Source organism: Anomaloglossus baeobatrachus, chromosome 4 (genome assembly GCF_048569485.1).
Source record: "Anomaloglossus baeobatrachus isolate aAnoBae1 chromosome 4, aAnoBae1.hap1, whole genome shotgun sequence".
NCBI lineage: Eukaryota > Metazoa > Chordata > Amphibia > Anura > Aromobatidae > Anomaloglossus > Anomaloglossus baeobatrachus.
In genome coordinates, this window is record NC_134356.1 from 446429139 (window position 1) to 446453044 (window position 23906).

At 44.3% G+C, this 23906-nt stretch overlaps 1 protein-coding gene across 6 annotated transcripts in view; it reads right to left on the reverse strand.

Moving 5' to 3' along the window:
• Nucleotides 1–1219: 1219 nt before the first annotated feature.
• The window catches only part of LOC142303813 (immunoglobulin superfamily containing leucine-rich repeat protein 2-like), a 118542-nt gene continuing 95855 nt past the window's right edge, over nucleotides 1220–23906 (reverse strand). For all 6 annotated transcript variants that reach the window (XM_075345566.1, XM_075345567.1, XM_075345564.1 and 3 more), the window contains one exon: nucleotides 1220–6380. In XM_075345566.1, coding sequence (XP_075201681.1) covers nucleotides 4342–6372 — 2031 coding nt within the window. In that variant the 5' untranslated portion in view covers nucleotides 6373–6380 and the 3' untranslated portion in view covers nucleotides 1220–4341. The remainder of the gene's footprint in view (nucleotides 6381–23906) is intronic.

The following is a 23906-nucleotide window of genomic DNA, read 5'->3' on the forward strand; positions in this document are numbered from 1 at the left end:
GGTCCATATATTAAGAACGATTAAAAATGTATTCACAATTTGCATCATAATTCAGAGTCTTGCAGATTCTGGTGCAATATGTATCTAATGCGGTTGGTTACTCCCTAATACAGCACGACAGTATGTAGGAATAAAGGCGCTTAGGAACAATCTACAGGTAGCCATTTTTATATTCTATGAATAGTGGATTCACTTGTGCTTATTTGAATAATTGCAAATGAGTCTCTAATAAATTAGTCTTAGTACATTGTATAGTAAACTAGAAATAGCAGTTATTTCCAGGTTCTAAGGATGGTGCTTTATATATATTAGGTGCAATTGTGCCTTTAGCGAATTAATGGATGTATACCACCATGCTGCATTTCTTGTCTGTCTGAGCACTTTCGTCAAATGAATAATTTATTGAGATTTCTACCGATTCTTGAACTTGAGATGTCACATCAAAGTACAGTCTAGTATGACTTTGGACATTCCATGGTTAATTGGAGGATCATTGAGCTATTATAAGGACCAGATCTACCATTAGTCATGCATGACCTATACCAAGAGGCACTTCGTTTTCTCCACTCATGTCACGCCAATTTTCTTTCATTGGAACGGAAAAATGAGCTGACTCGAGATTTAATTTGAGCAAGATGGATGGTTTAGTGTTGTTTAGTAGCAATATATTTTTATTGTTGAACTTGAGGAAAAAGCAACATATGTTCTTTCTTTGTAAAAATGAGAATTTGACAGGGCTTAGCGCACCAAGGGTTATATAAATCTCTCTATATATATTCATACATCTCATAAACCTTAGAGACAATGTATCAAACTTGAGAAAATGTGGAGCGATTATCCATTACAACCAATCAGTTTCTACTGGTTACTTTTCAGAGGTTCTTATTTAAATGAAAGCTGAAACCTTTCCATGACAGATTGGCTTGATGGCCCATTTGATACCTTGCACTCCTGGCATATATTCCACCAATCCCACCAAAACTATACCACTGATTTTTTGTAGTCAACTTTTTCCCTTTTCCTTAACTTCCCTGTCAGCTCTGCTCATATGATTCTTATGTCTATTTACGTACAAAGTACAAAGTTAGATTCTGTAGGTTCTCTAAAAACTAAGCTTTAAAGGGAACCTGTCACCACATTTTGGCCTTCTAAACTAAAACTAGCATCTTAAGCAGGACCTGTGCTGCATTCCATGATGGTGCACGTTACCCCTTGACCTCCACTGTAGACCCCAAAAATACCTTTATAAAATCTCCCGCCCGGTATGTAAATTGTCCGGTCCGATGACCATCCTAATCTGTGCCTCCTGTCCCTCCTTTCACCCTGCTCCTGGGTTGACTGACATGGATGATGCCTCAGACACCATCCATGTAGGCGGGCAAAATATCCATATACGTGGCTCTCGCAGTTGACATCATCCGCTTCATCCACATTGCGGGGCAAAATCTCATGCCTGTGCAGAGAACTTTCCGGTTTGTGCAGCCGCACCTCTGTTTTCGGCTCTGCCCGCAACAGGGCAGAACAAAGTGTGCCTGCGTGAACCGGGAATATGGAGATTTTGCCCGCCTATACGGATGGTGTCCGAGGAGTCATCCACGTCAATCAGCACAGGAGGAGGATGAAAGGAGGGACAGTAGGCACAGATTAGGACGTCTATTGGACCGGATTGGACAATTTACATACCAGGCGGGAGATTTTATAAAGGTATTTTGGTGCAGATTAGGACGTCCATTGGACCAGACTGGACAATTTACATACCAGGCAGGAGATTTTATAAAGGTATTTTTGGGGTCTACAAAAGGGATCAAGGGGTAAAGTGCACCTTCGTGGAATGCAGCACAGGCACTGCTTAAGGTGCTAGTTTTAGTTTAGAAGGCAACAGGTGACAGGTTCCCTCTAAGATTGAATTTGCTTTTCTCCAGAAGCCTAATATTTTGTATATATGCTACTAAGCCAACTATAATCCACAAAACTGCTTACCCTGTTGAGCAGATGCCAGTAAGTAATTCTGCCCAAATTAAAAATGTTACTTGAATAGCTATAATGGGTGCTGTACATCACAAAAGAATGAATTGCATGCTTGCTATTTTTTGCAACACTCTTAATAATTGTAAATGACCTTCTGAGGCCTTCTAGATTTCACAATTCTTTTTCTGTTTTCCAGAAGTTAGTATAATGAGCACCATGTTTTTAAAAACTATCCCATGTAAGAATTATAATATTTCCTTAGTATTCAAAGAAGTCACAACTATAAAAAATAAAAAAGAACACACCCAAAATATCCAAAGTATCAAACCACAAAAAAACAGGTTAGTACAAAGGTAAAAATCTTGTACATGTTTAACAATGGAAATGGTTCAGGCACTGAGAACGTTACAATTAAGTGCATGAATATGTGCAGCATAGACATATAAAGATTCGGGGGGGACATATTGGTACAACCTGTGCAGTAATACAGGAGCCCAAGAGGTTAGCGGGTCAATTACCAAGCCGCTTCTGTCATAGACAAAACTGTTGGACTATAAGGGCCATATATTGATTTTTCACGAAGGCCCTTTTTGTCTGCGTCCACCACTGTACAAATTGTATGTATATGCTTTTATACTGTAAATATAGTATATACCTGTAGTAACAAGTTCACATTTTAGATGCTAGCCACTGTCAAATTAATTAGGTTAATTAGGTTTGTGTTAAAAAGTTACAGTTCTGGGTGATGGGTCAAGCAATAAGTATTACAAAGTAAATCATAATTTGTATTAAAACTTTTTCTCAATTTATTCTTTCCACCCTGTTGAATATTCTGGTTGTAATAGTGGACTGGACTAAATTCAGGTGCTAACGACACGTTACAGAATATATATATATATATATATATAAACCAGGAGGCAATAGAAAATCTAACATTACTGAAATCGTCATTAGTTTAAAAAACATATAAGAAAAATCTATGATTTGTAACTTATTCCTACGCAAAACATTATAACAAAGGTTATATACTTGTAGTCAATAGAAACGAAAACCAACTGCAAGTCCTTAGTAGATTGAAGGTAATGTCCAAAACTGACTTCCTAATTCAATTTATCCATAACTTTAAAAAATGTAGACCCCCAAACTACAACTTTATAGCCCCAAACTTTAGATAACAAAAAACTGATTATTAGAAATATTGTGCTGTCATGTCTTCAGGGCAGTTATCGGTTAATTGTAGGACCCTTAGGCTCACAGCGGGGGACATTGATGTTGTCCCGGGAGGCACTGTTAGCCGGTTGTATACAGTATTATAGCTCAGAGAAGATGCAGAGCAGGTGCAGCCGTATTACTCATCTTTCTTCCATAATCCTCCAGCTTTAATGTAATTAGATCTCCTTGGGTTTCACATAGATCTGATTTTCTACTGTAAGTGGTGATGGAGAAGCATCGGATCAGCTAACACAGAAAAGATATATAGTTTTGGCTTATCTATACATCTAGGATTGGTAGCTGCAGTCATGATCAGATGAAAGTATTCGGATACTGGTGTAGAATTATAAGCTCATCATATTGAAAGTCTTTTTTTCATCCTCTTGGTTATTTTTGGTGGTTTCAAGACATCGATGGAATAAAAATTTCATTTTGATCTTTTCAACATTAGAATCTTTTGTAGCGCATTATATCCAAATAATGTGTATATGTGTGGTAAATGCTTGGATCAAGAAGGTATCTTGCAAATAATTAGGATGCTAGGTATCTGTATACTCTAGATGCTGTTTTTATACAGGTATACACTATGCTATGTCATAAGTGCTCTCGGCAGAGAAACTGCTTTATATACATTTACCTATAATATATACGCACTGTGCACTCACCTGTTGGCAAAACACTTACACACTTTTTTATAGACTAACCTAAAATTGTGGCATATTCACAGACATAGCTACATTAACACTTTGATGCACACAGATATGCGACACACAGGGCATGCATACAAATGTGCAGTGTTACAAAACCATCAGCAGAGATGTCTACTAGTGGGCAGGATCTTGTCAATGAGACTTTGAACTGGTGAGAAATATTCTCCGGCTGGCAAACAGTGGGTAGAAAACACTGCCATTATGGTTGTTAGTAAAGTTTACCATCGCACCTCTTAACTCGTGTGTTTGCTTTAAACTCCTCCTTTCACCTATAAATTCTTGAAAAGGTTCACATTTCTGGAGACTGGAGGGATTGTTCAGGTTTATGTTCTTGCAGGGGTTTCACAGGAATACTGATGAATTAGTGAATTAAAGAAGGTCTCACTCTCGAATACAATTGCAGATAAATCAAAGGAATTGAATGAAGGTGATCTCTTTACACCCTATCATATCAGCGGGCAGGTTCTTTGTAGTTACCGTTAATTTCCTCAGAGATGGTCACAGCCTCAGCTCCCAAAGGAAGCTTATCACTGTACTCAGATCCCACCTCAAAATCTTCCTGGTTGGTTTTGGATTGGGAGCTTGGAAGAGCATCATCTACTACATTTTCTTCAACCTCCTTCTCAACCTCTTCTTCTGCAGGTTGTGTTTCTGCCTCTGCTTCTCCTTCTACACCAGTTTCACTAGGGTCAAAATTCTTTTCAGACTCTACATAAGATGATCTGGGGTCAAAATCAGCAGCCATGTGCTTCTCCATTGGATCTTGTTTGTGGGTTTTCATTATTAATTTATAATTTTTGCCATGATATTTAGAAAGCAGATGACAACATGTAGCTCCCACTAAAGGAATGGTGGCCAAACCCAGAAGGAAAATGCTCACTATAACAATAATGATTAAAGAGGGAACTTCCTTCTTAGTGGTAAAAACCACCTGCACTTGACAGTCTTCTCCTTTGTATGTTAAGCATACAGAATAGTTGGTGCCAGGTGTTAGCCCTTGAAACCAATAGGAGTTTACTCGATCCTCAATTTCAGACCACTGAACCAAAGAATAACCTTTCGGACTTTCCTGGCAGAGGTATAGCATCTTTAGATTCTGTTTTCCAGAATGTGTATTATATGGAGTTATTTGCACCTTTGCATCTTTCTCTGATACATCAAGTGCTATCACTCCTAGATCAAAAACATGAGGTTTCAAGTTGCTACTTTCATTGAATGCATGGTTGGAAACATGTAGGCCTCCTACACTAGGTCCACATTTCTTTTCATTTGAGTCTGTATTTTCTAAGGTATTTATCTTCTTAATCTCAGTATCAGCATTTGATGTTGTTTCTAAAGGATTTAATTTTTCCCCTGGATTATCTACTTTAAGAACACTGTTTCCTAATTCTTTACCTGTTGTTTTCTTTGTGTCTGTAGGCATCTTTCCTGCACCTGGATCCTCAACCTTCTTGGGATATTTTTGACTGCCTGCAACAGAGACGTTGACCGAATTCTGGCTACTTCCCAACTCATTTGTGGCTATACAAGTATATGCCCCTTCTAATTTCTTGCTAAGGTGAGGAATAACCAGTGTACCATTTTGATAAACCAGAAAATTTCCATTTAACTCTGCTTTGGCAACATCACTGGGCAGTTTAATTTCTGTCTCTTGGGTTGAATTGCGAACTTTCCACTGGATTGCTGGCTTGGGATTGCCACTGACCAAACAGTGCAAAGTGAGAGTAAATCCATCATATAACTCTGTGCTATCAAGATTAGGGTGGTAGCTTAGTTGCACATTAGGGGCCTCACATTGCAAATCTGGAATTTTACTAAGTGTTTTCCCTTGGAGCTCTTCGGGGGTGCCACATACTATCAAGTCCTTCTCTGCTATAGTAATTTGAGCTTCTTCTATCCATTTTTTCAGCCACATGAGTGAGCAAGTACAGTGGAATGGATTATTGTAGATTTGAATGTGAAGAAGAGAAACAAGAGGTTTGAAGGTTCCTTCCCGAATAATAGTGAACTGATTATTATTTATTCGGAGTGACCTAAGATCTTTTAAATTATCAAAGGCATCCATTGGTAGGTTGACCATACGGTTGTTGTTCATTTTTAGCAGCTGAAGGGAAGGGAGGCTGGACAGATCCACCCATGGGAATTCCACTAGTTGGTTATGACTAATATCTAGATTCTTAAGATTCACCAACGTTGCTAAAGTACCCCTTTCAACTGAGCTGATATCATTATGAGCTAACCACAGTGATGTCACCTGAGGCACACCAATAAAATTTGATTTCTTTAAAGAGCTGATTTTGTTGGCTGAAAGACTTAAGGTGGTGACATTGGAAGGGAATCCAGTTGGGACCTTTTGGAGCTTCTTGTAGGTGCAATCGGCAAATTGTTGATTGTATTTGTCCACGCAGGAGCATGCATCAGGGCAGCTGAAAGTTGTCCTCAGAAGAGACACAGCAATATAAAGGAAGAGGAGTGTACCCATCCTTCCACCTGCAAGACACATATATATTATATAACAAGGGGTAAAACAACAATTTGCTGTAATTGATTCGTATAAATATCAATAGCCTAAAAAAATAAAACATGTGCAACTAAAGGATATAGCGCACTGCTTGTACTTTTGCATCTCAGACACATACATGATTTGAAGGTTTATATATGAGTTACGTTTGTCTGCCCATTTTAGTCAATAATCATCCATTCTACCATTGGAGTAAAGTGAAGTAGGGCCAGCCTAAAATGAAGTGACATAGCTCTTTAATAGCACCATTGCTTATTAGTATTAGCATGTAGCACAGCCCGAAAGAGTTGGGGTCTTTATTCCTCCAAGCAGGCTCAGGCTTTTAGTCATAGGGGCATGTTTCTGTCACTGCTTTGTGCATAATAAGCAACAGCTGTAACCATACCCCAGCACTGACTGACAGCTACCTTTGTACTGACACAATGATGAGCCAATGGTCAGTCATTGTCAGGGGTGTGGATACAGCAGCCACTCACTGTGCACATAGAAGTTACTGAAGCTGCCCTGGCCGTGCCCTTATAACTGAAAAGGATGGGCACCGAGATATAGAACAAAAAAATTCTAAAGAGAACTGATTTAGTCAAAAAGTATAACAAATTTTATTATTAAAATGAATGCCAACTGGCAGAGAACCTAAAACAGAGGCATCACATGTATAAATATTGAAAAGTTAAGGACAGGTATCAATGCACAGGTATTGAGATACTGGAACTGATGGTTTGTATTATGGAAAAAATCTGATATATGGTACCATATCAAATTAACACAGTTGTTCACAATAATGTCTACTGCATATATGCAGTAACTAACCATCAGGTATCTTTTTAATAAAAAAGGGGTTAATAATGGACACATATAGTGCTAGACATAGTGGGTGTTATAAAGACAGAACCATATGCATAGTTATCAGCACTCCCATGAGTATGTGCAGTAATGATGGCTGTGTTATGCAATGTAAAGAAATGTTATAAAGGTGTACATACACAGCTCAAAAAATCATTAGTATGGCCTGTTGTGCAAAGTTAACTACGGCAGATGTATATAAAACCGCCTAAATGGGGATATGGTAGGTATAAAGAAAACGTTTTTTACCTGGACAAGAGAAGACCTGTGCTCACATGTGAACCACGCACGTTTCGGCATCACCTTCATCAGGACTTTTCAGTCTCGGACTTTTGAGACCTTATAACTGAAAGTCCGAGACTGCCGGGAGGAAAATGTTTACTTCCTCCCGGCAGTGGGGCTCTCAGTGTGGCAGCCACATGGCGTCACTCAGAACACTATTAACCTCCAGACTAACCCCATATCTGCAGGTTAATAGCATTTTTTTTTTTACACAATAGGTTCCCTTTAATAGCATATTTGAGCAATATGTGTCCTTAAACAACCCCTACATGTTTTATCTTAAAGGTATTTGTATGGTTTTTGATTTTCGTTGCATATGGCTTTGAACCAAGTTCCTTACTGATCTGCCTTCCATCTCTGTCACTTACTTTACATTTACACACAGATGCTTTATATGCCTTAAATCTTTGAAAGTCTTGAGAGGTCTTATGAAGTTTTAGGTTGCTTATCTGCAATCGCAGGTTCTAGCTATTGTTTTATTTATACTAGGGAAGATAGGTATGTTCCTGCGATAGCACAAAGGCTAAAGTGATTTACTGATGAACACACGTTTTATGCATGACTCATCCCCAGCATTGAGCTTACATCTATTCAGCACTGATCTTATATTAAATTGCAGATTTGTGTGCCATATAATGTAATTAAAATGCCTTAAAACATTCTCTCTCATTATTCTGGCATTTGACAAATATAAATACTTTTGGTTCCTAATTAACCTAAAACGCAAAAGGTTTAGGCCCTGTACGCACTTACCGGATTTTGCCGCGGATTTGCTGCATGTTTCGCTGCAGAAAATGTTCATAACATCTCTGCAGTGAATCACCAGAAAAACCTAATGGAAAAAAAATCCTGTGCGCACTATGCGGATTTTGACAGCTGCATGTTTTGCTGCGGGATTCCCGCAGCAAAAACAATTGCATGTCAATTCTTTTCCGCACGTTGCTGCGGGATTTCACTCCATTGACTCCAATGTAATCGTGAAATCCCGCAGGGAATAACGCAGGCAGCAAATTCTGTGCGGTTCACTGCGTTTTGCTGCGTTATTCCCTGCGGTATTTCGCGGTTTACCTCCGGTAATGTACATCGCTTGCCTGCGGTTTTGCAGGGAAGTGATGTCATTACAGGAAGAGGAAGCAGAGCAGAGAGTAAACACACACACACATCACAGACACACACAGACATCACAGACATAGAACACAGACACAGACACATAGAACACACATAGAAATCAAACGGAAATATAGAAAAAAAAAAACATGTGGGCTCCGCTGTATATTTACCGTCCAGCCGAGGTAAGCACACAGTGGCGGCCCGGTATTCTCAGGCTGGGGAGGGCGAGGGGCAGGGTTAATGTCCCCCACCTGACTCCCCCTCCCGCAGCCGAGAATATCAGCCGCAGCTGCCCCGGCACTGTCACATGCATTATGCGGCACTACCAGAGTGTCCTCGGCTCTTCCTGCAGCCGTGTAGCAGTGGCAGTCAGGGTAATACAAGGAGTTAATGGTGGTGGATCACCGCCACTAACTCCAGGCTTGATTATGGCAGCGTCTATGTGACAGCTGACATGATCAACCCGTAGGTAAAGTGAAAAAACACACACACACCGAAAAATCCTTTATTTTAAATAAAACACAAACAAGCCTCGTTCACCCTTTTATTAACCCCTCCCGAAACAAAGCTCCGGCGTAATCCACAGCTCCGACGTCCTGCGAGGCTTACAACCAGCCGCAACTGACAAAGACACTGCTGAATGCAGCCTCGCAGCAAGACAGCAGAGGTAACTCCAGGGCATTTCCCACGGCCGGTAATGTGAACTCACTGCCGACCGTGAGAAATGCAGAGTGTGCTCACAGGGACTCTGTCTATCTATCCCTCTATCTATCTATCCCTCTATCTATCTATCCTTCTATCTATCTATCCTTCTATCTATCCCTCTATCTATCCCTCTATCTATCCCTCTATCTATCCCTCTATCTATCTATCTATTCTTCTGTCTATTTCTCTATATCAGAATGAAATGACTTTTTTTTCAATGTGCTTTATTGCATTGAATGAAATAAAGCACATACCAACCCGCACGCGGCAAAACTGCGGCAATACCGCGAACAATACCGCGGTAAAACCGCAGCAAACCGCGGCAAACCGCATGCGGTTTTTGGGTGCGGTTTGCCGCGGTTTTTTACCGCGGGTGCGGTAATCTTTGAATACCTGCGGAATTTTCTTGAGAAAATTCCATTTTCCAGTGCGCACAGGGCCTTATTCTGATTTCATGTCAGATAGTGAGAAAATCATGCAGATGTGTCTTTATAGATAGTGTATGTAAACTTCTGGTTTCAACTGCATATATTTAACATTAGACAAACCCTTAACATCAAACTTTTCTTGCTTTTCTGAATTACAGTAGAGTGCCATTGATAGAATAAATCTGTTAGAAATTAGTGTAATTAAGGTGGAATAGATATATAATATTTGGATACTATATATTGTATTATATGTGGATACAATGTAGAGAAATACAGACCCATTTTATGTGTATAAATTGTTTTGTTGTTTTTTTTTCTTTAAATCAGGCATTTTAGTTCTTGCATTCAAATATATGAGTATAAAATTACAGTTACACTTTTCTTTTGTGCATTTTTGAAGCACCAAATGTATTCAGAAGAGAATAAATACACAAGCGATATAGCCCAAGGTTGGGTTTGGAACACCTTAATACAGACACATTTTCGGATCTGTCCTGGTGAATCAAACCTTGATCACAATAACGATGCTTTTTAGTTTTAAGTCTCATATGACTGCCTGAAACTGGCTAAAGGGTATCCCAGACCGACGATCCTCTAGAGTTGACAGTGGTGCTTTCACCATAAGTAAATTGCTTGCAGCATCCCTAAAAATGCCACTGTCAAAGTCTTTGATCCTTGTGACAGCTATTAGTTTCTGTGTACACAATCTATTTTGACAGCTTCTTAACTATAGTCATAGTAGAACTGCAATCATAAAAGCTACAAAAAATATAGCTGTTGTGAAAATAGAAAAATAGCATACAGTCCCTGACAGAAGTTCTGTCGCTTATCCATGTTATGTAAATAAAAGCTTATAACCTGACACTGCACTAGAGTTTGTCTCCTTTCCTGGAGAGACAATTTGAATATTTCCCGAGGGGCATGGCAGCTATAAGTCCCCTTACTGGCAGCCAGATTGGCTTGCAAAGTCTCCTTAAGGAGAATAGTGTTCCCCCGTGGTCCCCACATAGCTTCTCATGAGCCAGATCAGACACCCCATACTTTGCACTGACGAGGGGCAAGCACCCCAAAACACCGTGTCTGCAAATTGGGATTCTGATCTGGCATAAATCCTAAAGGCCTCTTTACATGCTGCGATATCGTTACCGATATCGCTAGCATGCGTACCCGCCCCCATCGGTTGTGTGACATGGGCAAATTGTTGCCCGTGGCGCACAACATCGCTCAGACCCGTCACACTACTTACCTGCCTAGCGACGTTGCTGTGACCGGCAAACCGCCTCCTTTCTAAGGGGGCGGTTCGTTCGGCATCACAGCGACGTCACTAAGCGGGCGCCCAATAGAAGCAGAGGGGCGGAGATGAGCGGGACGAACATCCCGCCCACCTCCTTCCTTCCACATTGCCAGCGGCCGCAGATAAGGTGAGGTTCCTTGTTCCTGCCGTGTCACACACAGCGATGTGTGCTGCTGCAGGAACGACAAACTACATTGTACACGCAGCAGCAACGATAATTGGGAATAGGGGGGCATGTCACCGATTAGCGATTTTGAACGTTTTTACGACGATTCAAAATCGCTCATAGGTGTCACACGCAACGACATCGCTAAAGCGGCCGGATGTGCGTCACAAATTCCGTGACCCCAACGAGATCACTTGAGCGATGTCGTAGCGTGTAAAGCGGCCTTAAGTCATATGCAAAGGATTGTTAAAAATCCACTTTTGACTTTTAGGATCGCTACTTCCAATAGGTGGCGCTGCGCTAGAGTTTGTCTCCTTTCCTGGAGAGACAATTTGAATATAACCTGACTTTAAATTCATCCATTGGTTTTATAAATTACTCTTTTGAAAGCTGAAACCCTACCAAATTTGGTTTAGATTATTAAAATAAAGTTGCTGCAAAGCTGAAATATTGATCATTTAATGAACACAGAAAGGTCAGATTTTGGCAAGGCAAAAGTTTTGTCGCCCACAGAAAGTAATGTGAAATTCAAACAAATAATTAACTTCTAATACAAAGATATGTTGCATAACATTGGTGAATGAAGTTGTGGTGCTATTAGAGCCATATTTAATATTTTCTGTAACTTCCATGAGCTTGAAGGACTGCATCCATGCGGTTCAACAATGATTCATACAATTTATTGATGAAGTCATCAGGAATAGCACAGAATGCAGTCTTACATGCCTCCCAGAGTTCATCTAGATTCTTTGGTTTTGTCTTCCAAGCTTCTTGTTTCATCCTACCTCAAACATGCTTAATGATGTTCCTGTCTGGTGACTGGACTGGCCAGTCCTTGAGCACCTTGATCTTCTTTGCCAGGAGGAACTTTGTTGTAGAGATGGATGTATGAGATGGAACACCATCCTGCTGCAGAATTTGACCCCTCTTATGATTGTGAATGTAAGAGGTAGCTAATACTTCTTGATATTTTAGGCTATTGATATTGCCTTCCACCTTGCAAATGTTTTGCACACCCCCATACTGAATGTAACCCCAGACCATGATCTTTCCACCGCTAAACTTAACTGTTTTCTGGGTGTATTTTGGATCCATATGGGCTCCAGTAGGTCTCCTGCAGTATTTGCAGCGGCTGAGGTGTAATTCAACTGAAGATTCATCAGAGAAATCCACCTTCTGATACTTTTCCAGCATCCATCTGTTTAGCAGGCTGTGGGACTTTTAATTGCGTTTTGTTTAGTGTTGGCTTCTGGGCACTAATTCGTCAATGGAGGCCATTTCGAGACAGAATCCTAACAACTGTTCTAGTTGACACAGGGACTTGAGGTGACCAGGCCTTTTGGAGCTCTGCTGCAGTGGAAGAGGGGCTGGCTTTGGATTTTCTAACCAACAAACGTTCCTCCTGAGCAGTTGCTTCTGCTTGCGTGCTGTGCAGTGAAGCAGAGAGTAGGGAGATGCTGCGCTGTGACGCTGGGCAGTGATGAGTGGTGAAATGCCACCCACAGCTCAGTCACTCAAGAAGACTGCGGCCCGCCTCAGTTGATGTGACATCAGAGATCACGGACCCCAGGGGTCATGCAAAGGCGGTGAGCGGACCACAATAGCACCGCTCTCAGGCACTATTGGCAACACAATGTATTTGAGAGAAACAATCCCTTTAAACACAAAAGTTTAACATCACATGATAGCGAATAGCATGACTTCACAATGTCCTTTTATGTGTATAAAACTGTTTGGATTACTAATCAGTCTTCTTATTTATTTATTTATTTATTTTAGTGAGCAGCAAAATCACAAAGGAGTTTTGCAATGACTTTACACCATCACCAGTGAGGCCATGGTTGGCTGCAGGAGTCAGATGATGGTAGGATAGGTAGAACTTCAATAAAGCAGGGCAGCAACCAAGTAATTGCAGGCCCGTCAGCTTTCTGATTCTCCCCTGCCCCCAAAAAAAGATAAACTGCAGAACTACCAGCTTTCTAATTGTCCACTGCGTACCTCCCCTCTCCAGCTTTCTGTCCATTTAAAAAAAGAAACTGCAGGACCACCCGCTTTTTTTTTAAAAAAAAAGTCTTGAATTTGTGTTACAACTTGTAAATATAATTCTTAAAGGGTTGTCACTACTTGGATGTTCCCTTGTTAAATGCTGAAGGTTCTCGTGGAAAATAGAAAAAAACTTATATTCACCTTCCACACCGGAACTGTTCCCGCAACGCCAGCAACAGATCTCTTGGCGCATATGTGATATTATGAATAAAAGGCACCACGCTGCCAGCTTACCGCAGTCAATGTTCATTTGAGTTCGCTCTGATCGGGGTGGAATCTGGACTCAGTGCATTGTATAGACTAAAAAGAGGACTTTTCATCCAGCGTGATATCCAATAGCCCTGGGTATCTAAAAATGTAACTTTTATTATCTTCCATAACAACAAGGAAACATGTTACAAATAGGCAGCATAAATCCAGTGAGTTATAAAAGACAAGTTGTTGCGAAAAGTTACATTTTAAGATAACTGAGACTTTTGGACATCACGTTGGATGAAAATTCCTCTTTTTCCTCTATGTGATATTATGTCACGCTTTTCTTAATGAAGTCAATGGGTGGAAGGGCTGAAGACAGAGGCAAAATCGCACCAACAATTGACATGCTACAGGTGACAAATCTGCACTAAATCGGAATTAAAACAAGCATCAAAAACGCACTGTGCACACACAGCCTTAGGCGGGCTTTGCACACTACGACATCGCAGGTGCGATGTCGGTGGGGTCAAATTGAAAGTGACGCACATCCGGCATCGCATGCGACATCGTAGTGTGTAAAGGCTCGATGATACGATTAACGAGCGCAAAAGCGTCGTAATCGTATCATCGGTGCAGCGTCAGCGTAATCCATGATTACGCTGATGCGACAGTCCGATGTTGTTCCTCGCTCCTGCGGCAGCACACATCGTTGTGTGTGAAGCCACAGGAGCGAGGAACATCTCCTACCAGCGTCACTGCGGCTTCCGTAGGATATGCGGAAGGAAGGAGGTGGGCGGGATGTTTACATCCCGCTCATCTCTGCCCCTCCGCTCCTATTGGCCACCTGCCGGGTGACGTCGCAGTGACGCCGAACGACCCGCCCTCTTAATAAGGAGGCGGGTCGCCGGCCAGAGCGACGGTCGCAGGACAGGTGAGTCCATGTGAAGCTGCCGTAGCAATAATGTTCGCTACGGCAGCTATCACAAGGATATCGCAGTTGCGACGGGGACGGGCACTATCGCGCCTGGCATCGCAGCATCGGCCTTCGATGTCGCAGCGTGCAAAGTGCCCCTTAGTATTCTGTTACAATGGACGTTCACTCTGATGGAATAGTGTAGGCTGGACCCAATCAGCAGCTACTGATTGGCTGCAGAGCTCATGTGACAGAAAAGTGTCATGTGACTGCTTAAAGACACAACGTCAACGTCTTTGAAATAGCACCAGTCTAGGAAGTATGTGGGGATTTTTTTAAAATTTTTATTTAGTTTTCAAATATATTTATTGCATAGAAACGTACGTAGTAAAGCAATGAATAACAAAGGGGAAAAAGATGTATTAATTTAATTTGCTTTATCAGTCAATGTTGGAAAACTGTTTTACTACAAGTATGTCATTATATAACAGGGTTTTCAAGGGGTTATGGGGAGGGAACAGAATCAATCTTGGATCATTTATTACCTTTAAACAGAACCTGTCATTGTTTTTCATAAGCTTTTGGATTCTTTGGGGCAAGACTATGAAGCAGTAATATGTGTAGGGTCTTCTGCTTTGCCCCGACCTGCATCTAGTGTCTGTATCATTTTTATTTTTTTTTTAAAGTTGGCACTGTTGCAGTTCTTGTTGCGGACGGTGGTTGTGCAGATTGATCTCCAGGTAGTCTTCAGGGAAATGATGAGCCAAGATTTCAATCTGTGCATGCGCCACTACCTGCGCCGTTTTTTTTAAAGCCAGCCAGGGGATCGATCTGTGTAAACACCACCTGTAGCTAGGACGACCTTTGGAACATTGGAACCCTATGGAGCTCGAAATTCCTGGGACTTCTAGTGTTAAAGTTTACATTTGCTATGTGTAAATGGAAATGTTGTTGTTTACTTCAAAAGGATGAAAACCCAGACAAATCTAATTCTTCTTGTAGATGACAGTTTGCAACATATCACAGTTTTAAGGTTTGAAGACGACAAAAGTCCAGTAAGTTCAACCTATAACCTAACTTGATTCAGAAGAAGGTAAATCACCCACAATGCAGATGATAATTGCTCCATATAAAGGAAACTTTTTGCAACTCCATACATGCCAATCAGACTGGTTTCTTAAAGCAGCGTTCTATCGCAGAGTATAGTGTTCATAATCTGTAATGTTATTTTTATCAAGAAAGGAATCCAGGCCCTTCTTGAAATTCATAATGTAATCTGATCGAACTGGAAAGGATCGCCTTTTGTGATGATTAAACCTTTCTTCCTCTATATGTAGAGAATGCCACTTGATATTATTGTAAGTATAAAAAGATGTTTAGAAAGCTCTCTGTACTGTCCATGTGTTGCGGGCGGGGAGGGCGCTGCGCTCACCACGCTCGGGTCCGGCGCTGCTGCTCGGCGGCTCGAGCGGTGGGCCGGATCCGGGGACTCGAGCAGCGTCCCTCGCCCGTGAGTGAAAGGGGATGATTTCTGGGTTTGGGAAGTCAGTCCGTGACGCCACCCACGGTTTGTGGTGATAATGGGACACCACCGCTGCTCTGGACGGGGATCCCGGGAGCGAGGACAGGGAGCAGCTGAGATGTTTCTCGCCCCTCCTTGGGTAGGGGGGGTTTGGTAGTCCCGGGGCCCGGTGATAGCGACTGGAGGGTGGATGGCAGGAGTTGGGGAGGTGCAGGGTCGCGGGGGCAGCGCAGTGCCAGACGGCACGGTGGTACTCACTCAGCCAGTAACGTACACGGAGTCTCTGGTAAAACAAACGGCTGGACGGACGGGTCCCACAGACTGCTGCGGTGGGCACTCCCGGTAGGTTGGCAGTGACTGTCTCTCCCTGCACCTTTGATGTGTTTTCGGCCCCGATGGCTTCCCACCGGTGACCCGCTCCCCAGCGGTGTATTTGCCAGAGGAGCCCCTTTTGCCCGCAGGCTCTGGCCCTGGGAACTCTAGCTGTGGCGGTAGCTGTATTTCCCTTCACGATTGAGCGGTTGCCTTCAGTCGGGTCTTTGCTGCTGGGAAACCCCGGAGGTTCCCGTCGCTGATGGATTTGACCGGTTTAACAGTGACTCCAAGCCTGGTCGGGGTCCGTAGGCCCTGCCGAATGGTGCTGGCTTCTCTTCGCTCCCCGGTCCGGTACCGGCGGGCCACCGCCTGTCCCCGGTCCTTACGGTTTTGCGTCAATCGGCCTCGCCTGCAGACGGTCACCACCGTCTGCCAACCTTGCTGTTTGTGCCCGGGCCACGTACCCGGACACGGCCAGTCTGCTCCACTACCACTTCCCTCAACTCTCAAAACTCAACTCCCTTCCTTTTCCCGCCTCCAGGACTGTGAACTCCTCGGTGGGTGGGGCCAACCGCCTGGCTCCACCCCACCTGGTGTGGACATCAGCCCCTGGAGGGAGGCAACAAGGATTTGTGTGTGACTCTGGTGTTGCTAACCGGGGTGTGGGGTGTGTTGTTGCTGTATCTGTGACGTCCTGGCTTGTCCAGGGCGCCACACATGTACATGCAAAATCTCTATACTGTCCATGAGTATACAACGAGCTAGATGGTCTCTCTCCTCTTGAGTCTACAGGACACAGAGTCTGTAGTATCCATAAAGAATTTCAAATTTTCACTCATCTGACCATGGAACAGTTTTCCATTTTACCCCATTCCATTTTACACAAGCTTTGGCTCAGAGACGTCAGATTGTGCTGATTTATGGCTTCTTTGTTGGCATGATTGTGCCTTAGCTTGTGGCTTGTGGCGAATGGTGTTTACAATTATTTCTGGAAGTATTCCTAAACACATACAAGATTTTCATGACTAAATCATGAATGTTTTTAATGCAGTGCTGTCTGAAGGACCATAGAGCAAGAGCATCCAATCGGTCTTGTCCCCTGGTACACATGGATTTCTACAGATCTCTGAATCTTGTAATGAAATTATACACTGTAGATGGGGGGATATTGCAAAAGCTTAGCAAATAATAAACATTTTTCTAAAACTGTTACACAATTTTTTAGAGAGAGTTGTTCACTAATTGGTGAAGCTTTGACCATCTTTGCTTCTGAGGGACTGCCTCTCTAACATGCTCTTTTTGTATACAGCAGTTGTCCCCAACCTTTCTTACCTTGATAGTCATAACCAGCTCTGATAGATGGCTGTAAGTCACATCCAGAGCCCCTCTCCCCCCACAGTAGTGTCACCTAGAGCCCCCCCACCCCCCCGTTACTGATATGACAGCCTAAGCTTCTCCACAGAAAGCAGACAAATACCGTGTGCTTCTCTCCCTTACAACAGTATTGTTACATACAGGGGTTCCACTTTACCCCCATTCGGTATTTTTACATCAAGCACTCCCAACATTCTGCCTACAGCTTAAATGTATAGCCTCTCGCCCACCAGTATTTGTCCATCTAGATCTGTTCTTATTCACTGTGTGGAGCTGCTGGTTGGAAACTCCTAGTATACAGTCATGTGATTTAGTTGAAAATTGACGCTCCAGCTGTTTTCGTTAATAGCACTTACTTTTTAACCATCACTTTTTTTGTTGGCCATCAGTGAGCAAGTTGTTCCCCCAAATACACATATTTTACTCTAATGGGAAAGCGCACCACTTACTGGGATCTCTGTGAACACAGGAAAGAAGCTATAATAAATACAAAGAAGAAAAAGATGTGCTCATGTGCCGTCCCTGCGTCAGCAGCCAGGATGCTCAGATCCAGATCCGCGGTGGCTCGAGGGGTCTCCAGACCCGAGGGCTGGGGTCGCGCGGCCTCTCGAAATAAAGGGGGAGTATTTACAGGGGATGGTGTGGAAAGTTTGTGACACCACCCGTGGTGCGTGGTAATGTGACGCCCTGGGCAAGCCAGGGGTCACAGGTCATCACACCACCACACCCTACATCCCAGTTAGGAACACCAAAGCTACTAAAATCCTTGTTGCCTTCCTCCAGGGGCTGATGTTCACACCAGGGGGTGGGCCAGGCGGTTGGCTCCGCCCACCGAGGAGTTCACAGCTCTGGAGGCGGGAAGAACCAGGCAGTGCAGTTTGGGGGAGTGAAGTAGAAGGAAGTGGTAGAGGAGCTAAGTGAAAGTGAAGTGGTAGTGGAGAAAAGAAGAAAAGGAACAAAAGGGAGCGTAGAAAGGCCTGAAGTGAGTCCAGCTAAGTGCAGGACAGGTCAGCAAGGTCAGCAACAGCGGTGATCGTCTGGAGGGGGACTGCTCGGAGGTTGCTGGAAGGACCGCGGTCGAGTAGTGGCCCGGCGGTCTGGAGCAGTATACGAAGGACAGTCAGCACCAGGGCAGGGACCTCTCGGACCCCGGCAAGGCTAGGAGTCGCCATAATTTTCCGAATCCGTCAGTGAAGGGGACGTCGATCCCCCAACAAGCAAGTCCCGATTGAAGACAACCGTCCAACCATTAGTGAGGAACACCGCCACCGCCAGGGCACCAGCTCCTCAGGGCCAGCGTCTGCGGGCAAAGTAGGGCTCCTCCGGCCCATATCCAAGCCGGGGAGCGGGTTACCGGTGGGAACCCATCGCTACCAACTTAGAAACATCAGGTGCAGGTCAGAGGGACATCACCGTTACCTACTGGGAGAGCAAGTGCAGCCGTCCGTGGGAACCGTCTTTCCAGCCGTGTGGTTTACCGTAAAACTGTGTCAACGTCTCAGGCTGAGTGAGTACCACAGTGCCGCAAGGCACGGCGCTGCCCCCGCGTCCCTGCGCCCACCAGGCCCTGCACCCTTCCACCCCATCACCGGGCCCCGGGATCACCAACCCCCTACCCACGGAGGGGCAACACAACACCTGGCTGCTCCGCATCACCACTCCCGGGATCCCCATATTGAGCAGCGGTGGTGTTACAAATCACCACAACTGTGGGTGGCGTCACGGACAATCTCCCCAACAAAACCCCTTTCACTCACGGGCGAGGAGTGCCGCTCGAGAACCCCCGGGATCCGGCCCACCGCTCGAGCCACCACTGAGCAGCAGCAGCCGGACCCGAGCAGAGGGGTGAGCGAGGTGCCGGCACCCTACTCCCCGCCCGCGACAGTAAGATGGAGTACCAAAGCTGCAATGGGGAGTACCCAGTGGCGATGGTGTGGGCAGCCAGATGTTTAACCCCTCCACGGGTAGGGGGGATGCCTCGGGACTCGGTGTAGGTGACAAGGAGGTGCCGTTGGGATGGTCAGGGATCACTTAAGTACTCACTCAGTCCAATAACGCTGACACCGACAACCGTGGTAAACCAAAGTTCTTGATATCGCTGCAGCAGGGAGGGAGCACACCTGGATCCCGTGCCCATTGGTGTTGCTTGTTAGCCTGTGGCCTTTTCCGTGGCACCTTGTGTTTTCTGGTTGGCCCCTTGAGTATACAACTATCGGGTCCCGCTCACCAGTATGGCTAACTGGGTGAGCTTGCTGTCAGGGTTCACGCTTGGGATTTTCTGGACTATGTTTTGGAAAAGTCGTATCCCCCTCATTGCGCTAGTACCCCAATTTTGGAGCGGGTGTAGAACGGATCTTGAAGGCTCCGTCCTTGTCGGGTATATTGCCAGGATGCATGAAGCTCCTTCCTGACCTAGGGACCACGTACCCCGTCGTGCCCTGTCCCCTGCCTGGTGATGGCACAAGGCCACCGGCTGTCCTCCTCGACAGTCCGTGTCCCTTGTAACGATTCCCTGCGACCGGGGTCCAGCTCCTACCAGGCCCAGACCAACGTCTGCCACCTAGTAGACTCAAGGAGCCCAGCTCCTGACCTCCTCTCACTTTCACCTACAACACTACACTGTCCTGCTCCTAACACTCCTGACCTCCCTTTAACCAACCCCCCAAGTGGGCAACCCTATTCCCTTCAGGTCAGCCACTGGTGTGTCTGGTGGGTGTGGTGCAGAGTGTTCCTAGGATTTTGATTAGCTTGTTCTTAGCAACACCAAAGATCAGGGACCCGTAACCAAGGAGGAGGTGGATATTGTACAGAAGGGCAGATTACACAATATCCTGTGACGACCTGATAGGCCAAGGCGTCACACTCATATACAGGATCACCCAAAAAAAATGAGTTAAAAAATATATATATGGAAAGTAGCAAATATTTATTGAAAAATAAAGACCAAAAAGGGACAAAAACAAATACATTAAATATAAGCACATCTTTTTCTTTAAATTTATTATATTTTACTCTAATCCCATCATTTTCATTTTTATCTAAACTTATGTGGCACCATATCAAACACCTTTGAAAAGTTCAGATAGACAACATTGACAGCATTAGGGCTCATGCGCACGTTGCTGAATTTCATGTATTTACACTGCGTATTGCACTGCAGCGTAAATGCATGCGTCCTGCGTCCCCTGCACTATCTATGAAGATTGTGCATGAGACGTGTGCACGTTGCTTTTTTGAACGCAGCGATTTGGGTGCTAAAATTTTGACCCAAATCCGTGCGTTCATAAAAGCAGCATGTCAATTATTTGTGCGTTCTGGATGTAGCTCCCACTCTGTCTATGGTGGGGGCAGCAGAGATAGTGCATGAAATCGGCTTTTTTTTAAGAAATATACTGCATTCATTCTGCAGCGATTTGAAGCGCACATGTGCTGTCAAATCGCTGCAGAAGAATCAGCAGTTGCGTGCGCATGAGCCCTTACCCTGGTCTACTTTGGAACTGACCTCCTCATTCAAACTTACTACTGTAGTGTGACAGGACAAGTCCCTCATAAACCCCTTGTTGATGCTGAAGGATGAGTTTTTATATTATGTTAGAGATATCCATGATGGTATCTCTTAGAAAATTTTCAAATATTTTGCCCACAATAGAGATTAAACTTAAAATACTTTAGCTTCCAGGGATCAGGTTCTTGTCCCTTTTTTAATATTGCCACCATAATTGCTATGTGCCAGTCCGATTCCTGAGGAAAATATCTTGTGATTATGAAATCCTTAAATTTAAAAAATATGGTCTGTTTTGGTACTAAATTCCCTGGAGAACTTGGGAGTTTATGCCATCCAGACCTGATGAGTTTTTTATTTTAGGGTTTTTGAAGGAGGTAGGCTATTGAAAAGAAACCATTTAAAGGGAACCTGTCACCAGATTTTTCCCCTTATGAGCTGTGGCCACCACCAGTCAGCCCATACATACAGCATTATACAATACTGTATATAAGAGCCCAGGCCTCTCTGTAGAAAGTAAAAAAACACCTTTATAATACTCATCTAGGGGTTGGTCCGGTTTGATGGGTGTTGTTGCTCTCGGTCCGGCGCCTCCTCCATCTTGTGCGATCACCATCTTCCTGACCAGCCACATGTGAGGCCAGATGAAAGTACTTTAATGCACATGTACGGGCGGTCTTTGACCTTTCCTTGTGCCTGCGCATTACATGCGCAATGGAGGCCTCTTTGTAAATAACGCAGGACACATTCTGCACACGGGGCTGGGAGGAGGACGCTGATCGCACAAGATTAAGGAGGTGCAGGACTGAGAGCAGCAACACCCATCAGACTGGACTGACCCCGAGGTAAGTATTATAAAGGTATTTTTTTACTTCTTACAGAGAGGCCTGGGCTCTTATTTATAAAGTCTCTCACAGCCCATCACTCTGCCGGCTAGTCCACAAAACTCAGACCACATGGGTGCACTGTCTCTTAAAGTCGTAGCGTGTTAAACCGTTCATATGGGCGGCACCCCTACATTAATGCAAATCTACACATCTACACTGTTTTTCCAAACTGTATTGTATGTATGTGACGCCCTGGCAAAACCAGGTAGTCACACAAGAGGCCCCCGCATAACACCATCCCTCACAGGGTTACATACAGCCGACCTGAAACCATAGCCACCCCCCTCAGGGCAAGACAGGCACACCAGTGGGCAGGTCCAGGTGGTTAGGAAACGCCCACCCAGGGGTCTAGACAGCCCGGGGCGGGAAAACAGTCAGTTTTAAATAAGAGTTCAAGTAGGAGTTGAGAGGAGTAGAGGCTGGGGCTACGTGTAGCTCCAGCGGAACTGAAGCTCAAGTTGACAGGCGCCAGGGTCGGAGCCTTGGTGCCTTGGCTAGGTGGCAGATGGTGGTCCCCGTCAGCAGGCGATGGAAAGACGGCAGCCGGAGATCTGAGGTGGACTGGGACAGGGTTGGAGCCTGCAATTATCGACACCGGAGCACCGATCCGGAAACCATGCACAGAGGTGGTACTTGGACCCTGAAGCCAGGACCGGAACCAATGGCCTAGCTAATTAACCAATTGAGGGCAGGATTTTAGGTCCTGTCCCAACCAAAGTCCCAAAAGCAGACAACCACCCACAGAGAGAGATAGGGCAACCACCAGGGCCCGATAAATCCCACGGGTCAGCGTCAGCGGGCACGGCTCCTCAGGTACACAGCAAGCCGGGAGCGGACTCCCGTGTTCCATACCGGGAAGCCAACACAAGCAAAAACAGTGTAGAGGGAAAAGACGGCGACCACCAGCCCGGGTGGGGGAACAGAGTACAACCAGCCGCAGCGGCCGGCCACCAGCACCTTGGTTTACCAAAACACTCGTGTGATTTATTCAACTGTGAGTAACCAAACACCCCCTGGTACATCCGGGCGCCGGCCCCTGCCATCGCCATACCCTGCACAGAGACACTGGACCCCGGGGCAGCCATCCCTACCCACGGAAGGGTTAACATCCAGCTGCCATTACATCTCCCCCGGGGTGTCCCACAACAGCAGCGGTGGTGCCATCTTTCACCACACACCGTGGGTGGCGTCACAAACTGAATACGGCCAAGCTCGTACAACTACGTCCCCCCTTATCATTTGGCGTGTCCCCGGGTCTGCAGGATCCCTCGAGCCACACAGCGGGTCCGGATCTGAGAAGCACGGCTGCTACAGGCGTGTGGGCGGCACATCTATATCTTATAGTGTATATTCTGTCATGAAAGGCTGCCCTGTAATTACAGTATCCACAGTTGTCAAGTGCTGTTATGCAGAGATGGGGAATAAAACAGTTGTGTAGGCGATTAGATGAGTCTGTTCATAGTACTAATGCACATGAAAAATATGCAATTGAAACTATCACAGAAACCATTAAATATCATCATTTGTTGCACTTATTAGTGTATATAGAGAGCTGTTAGCTGAAAGTTTCAACCATAAATTTCACAATGATAACCCATATTTGGGCACATGCATGTTAAAAAATAATGTCTACTGATCAGGATGTGCCTCTATTAGCCATATTACAAAGCCACACACAGTTTATAAAATAGTTAAATGAAATGCCAGGTCCAATTTGCCATTATTTTAAGACATAATAATAATAATAATAATAATAATAATAATAATTATTATTATTATTATTATTATTATTATTATTATTATTATTATTATTATTTTAAGCAGATTTATCTACCAGACCTGTTCTCTGTTTTGACTCTTGGTACACTTCAGTACTGATTTCAAACCCTCTTTGGTCATGACTCCAGAAAGTC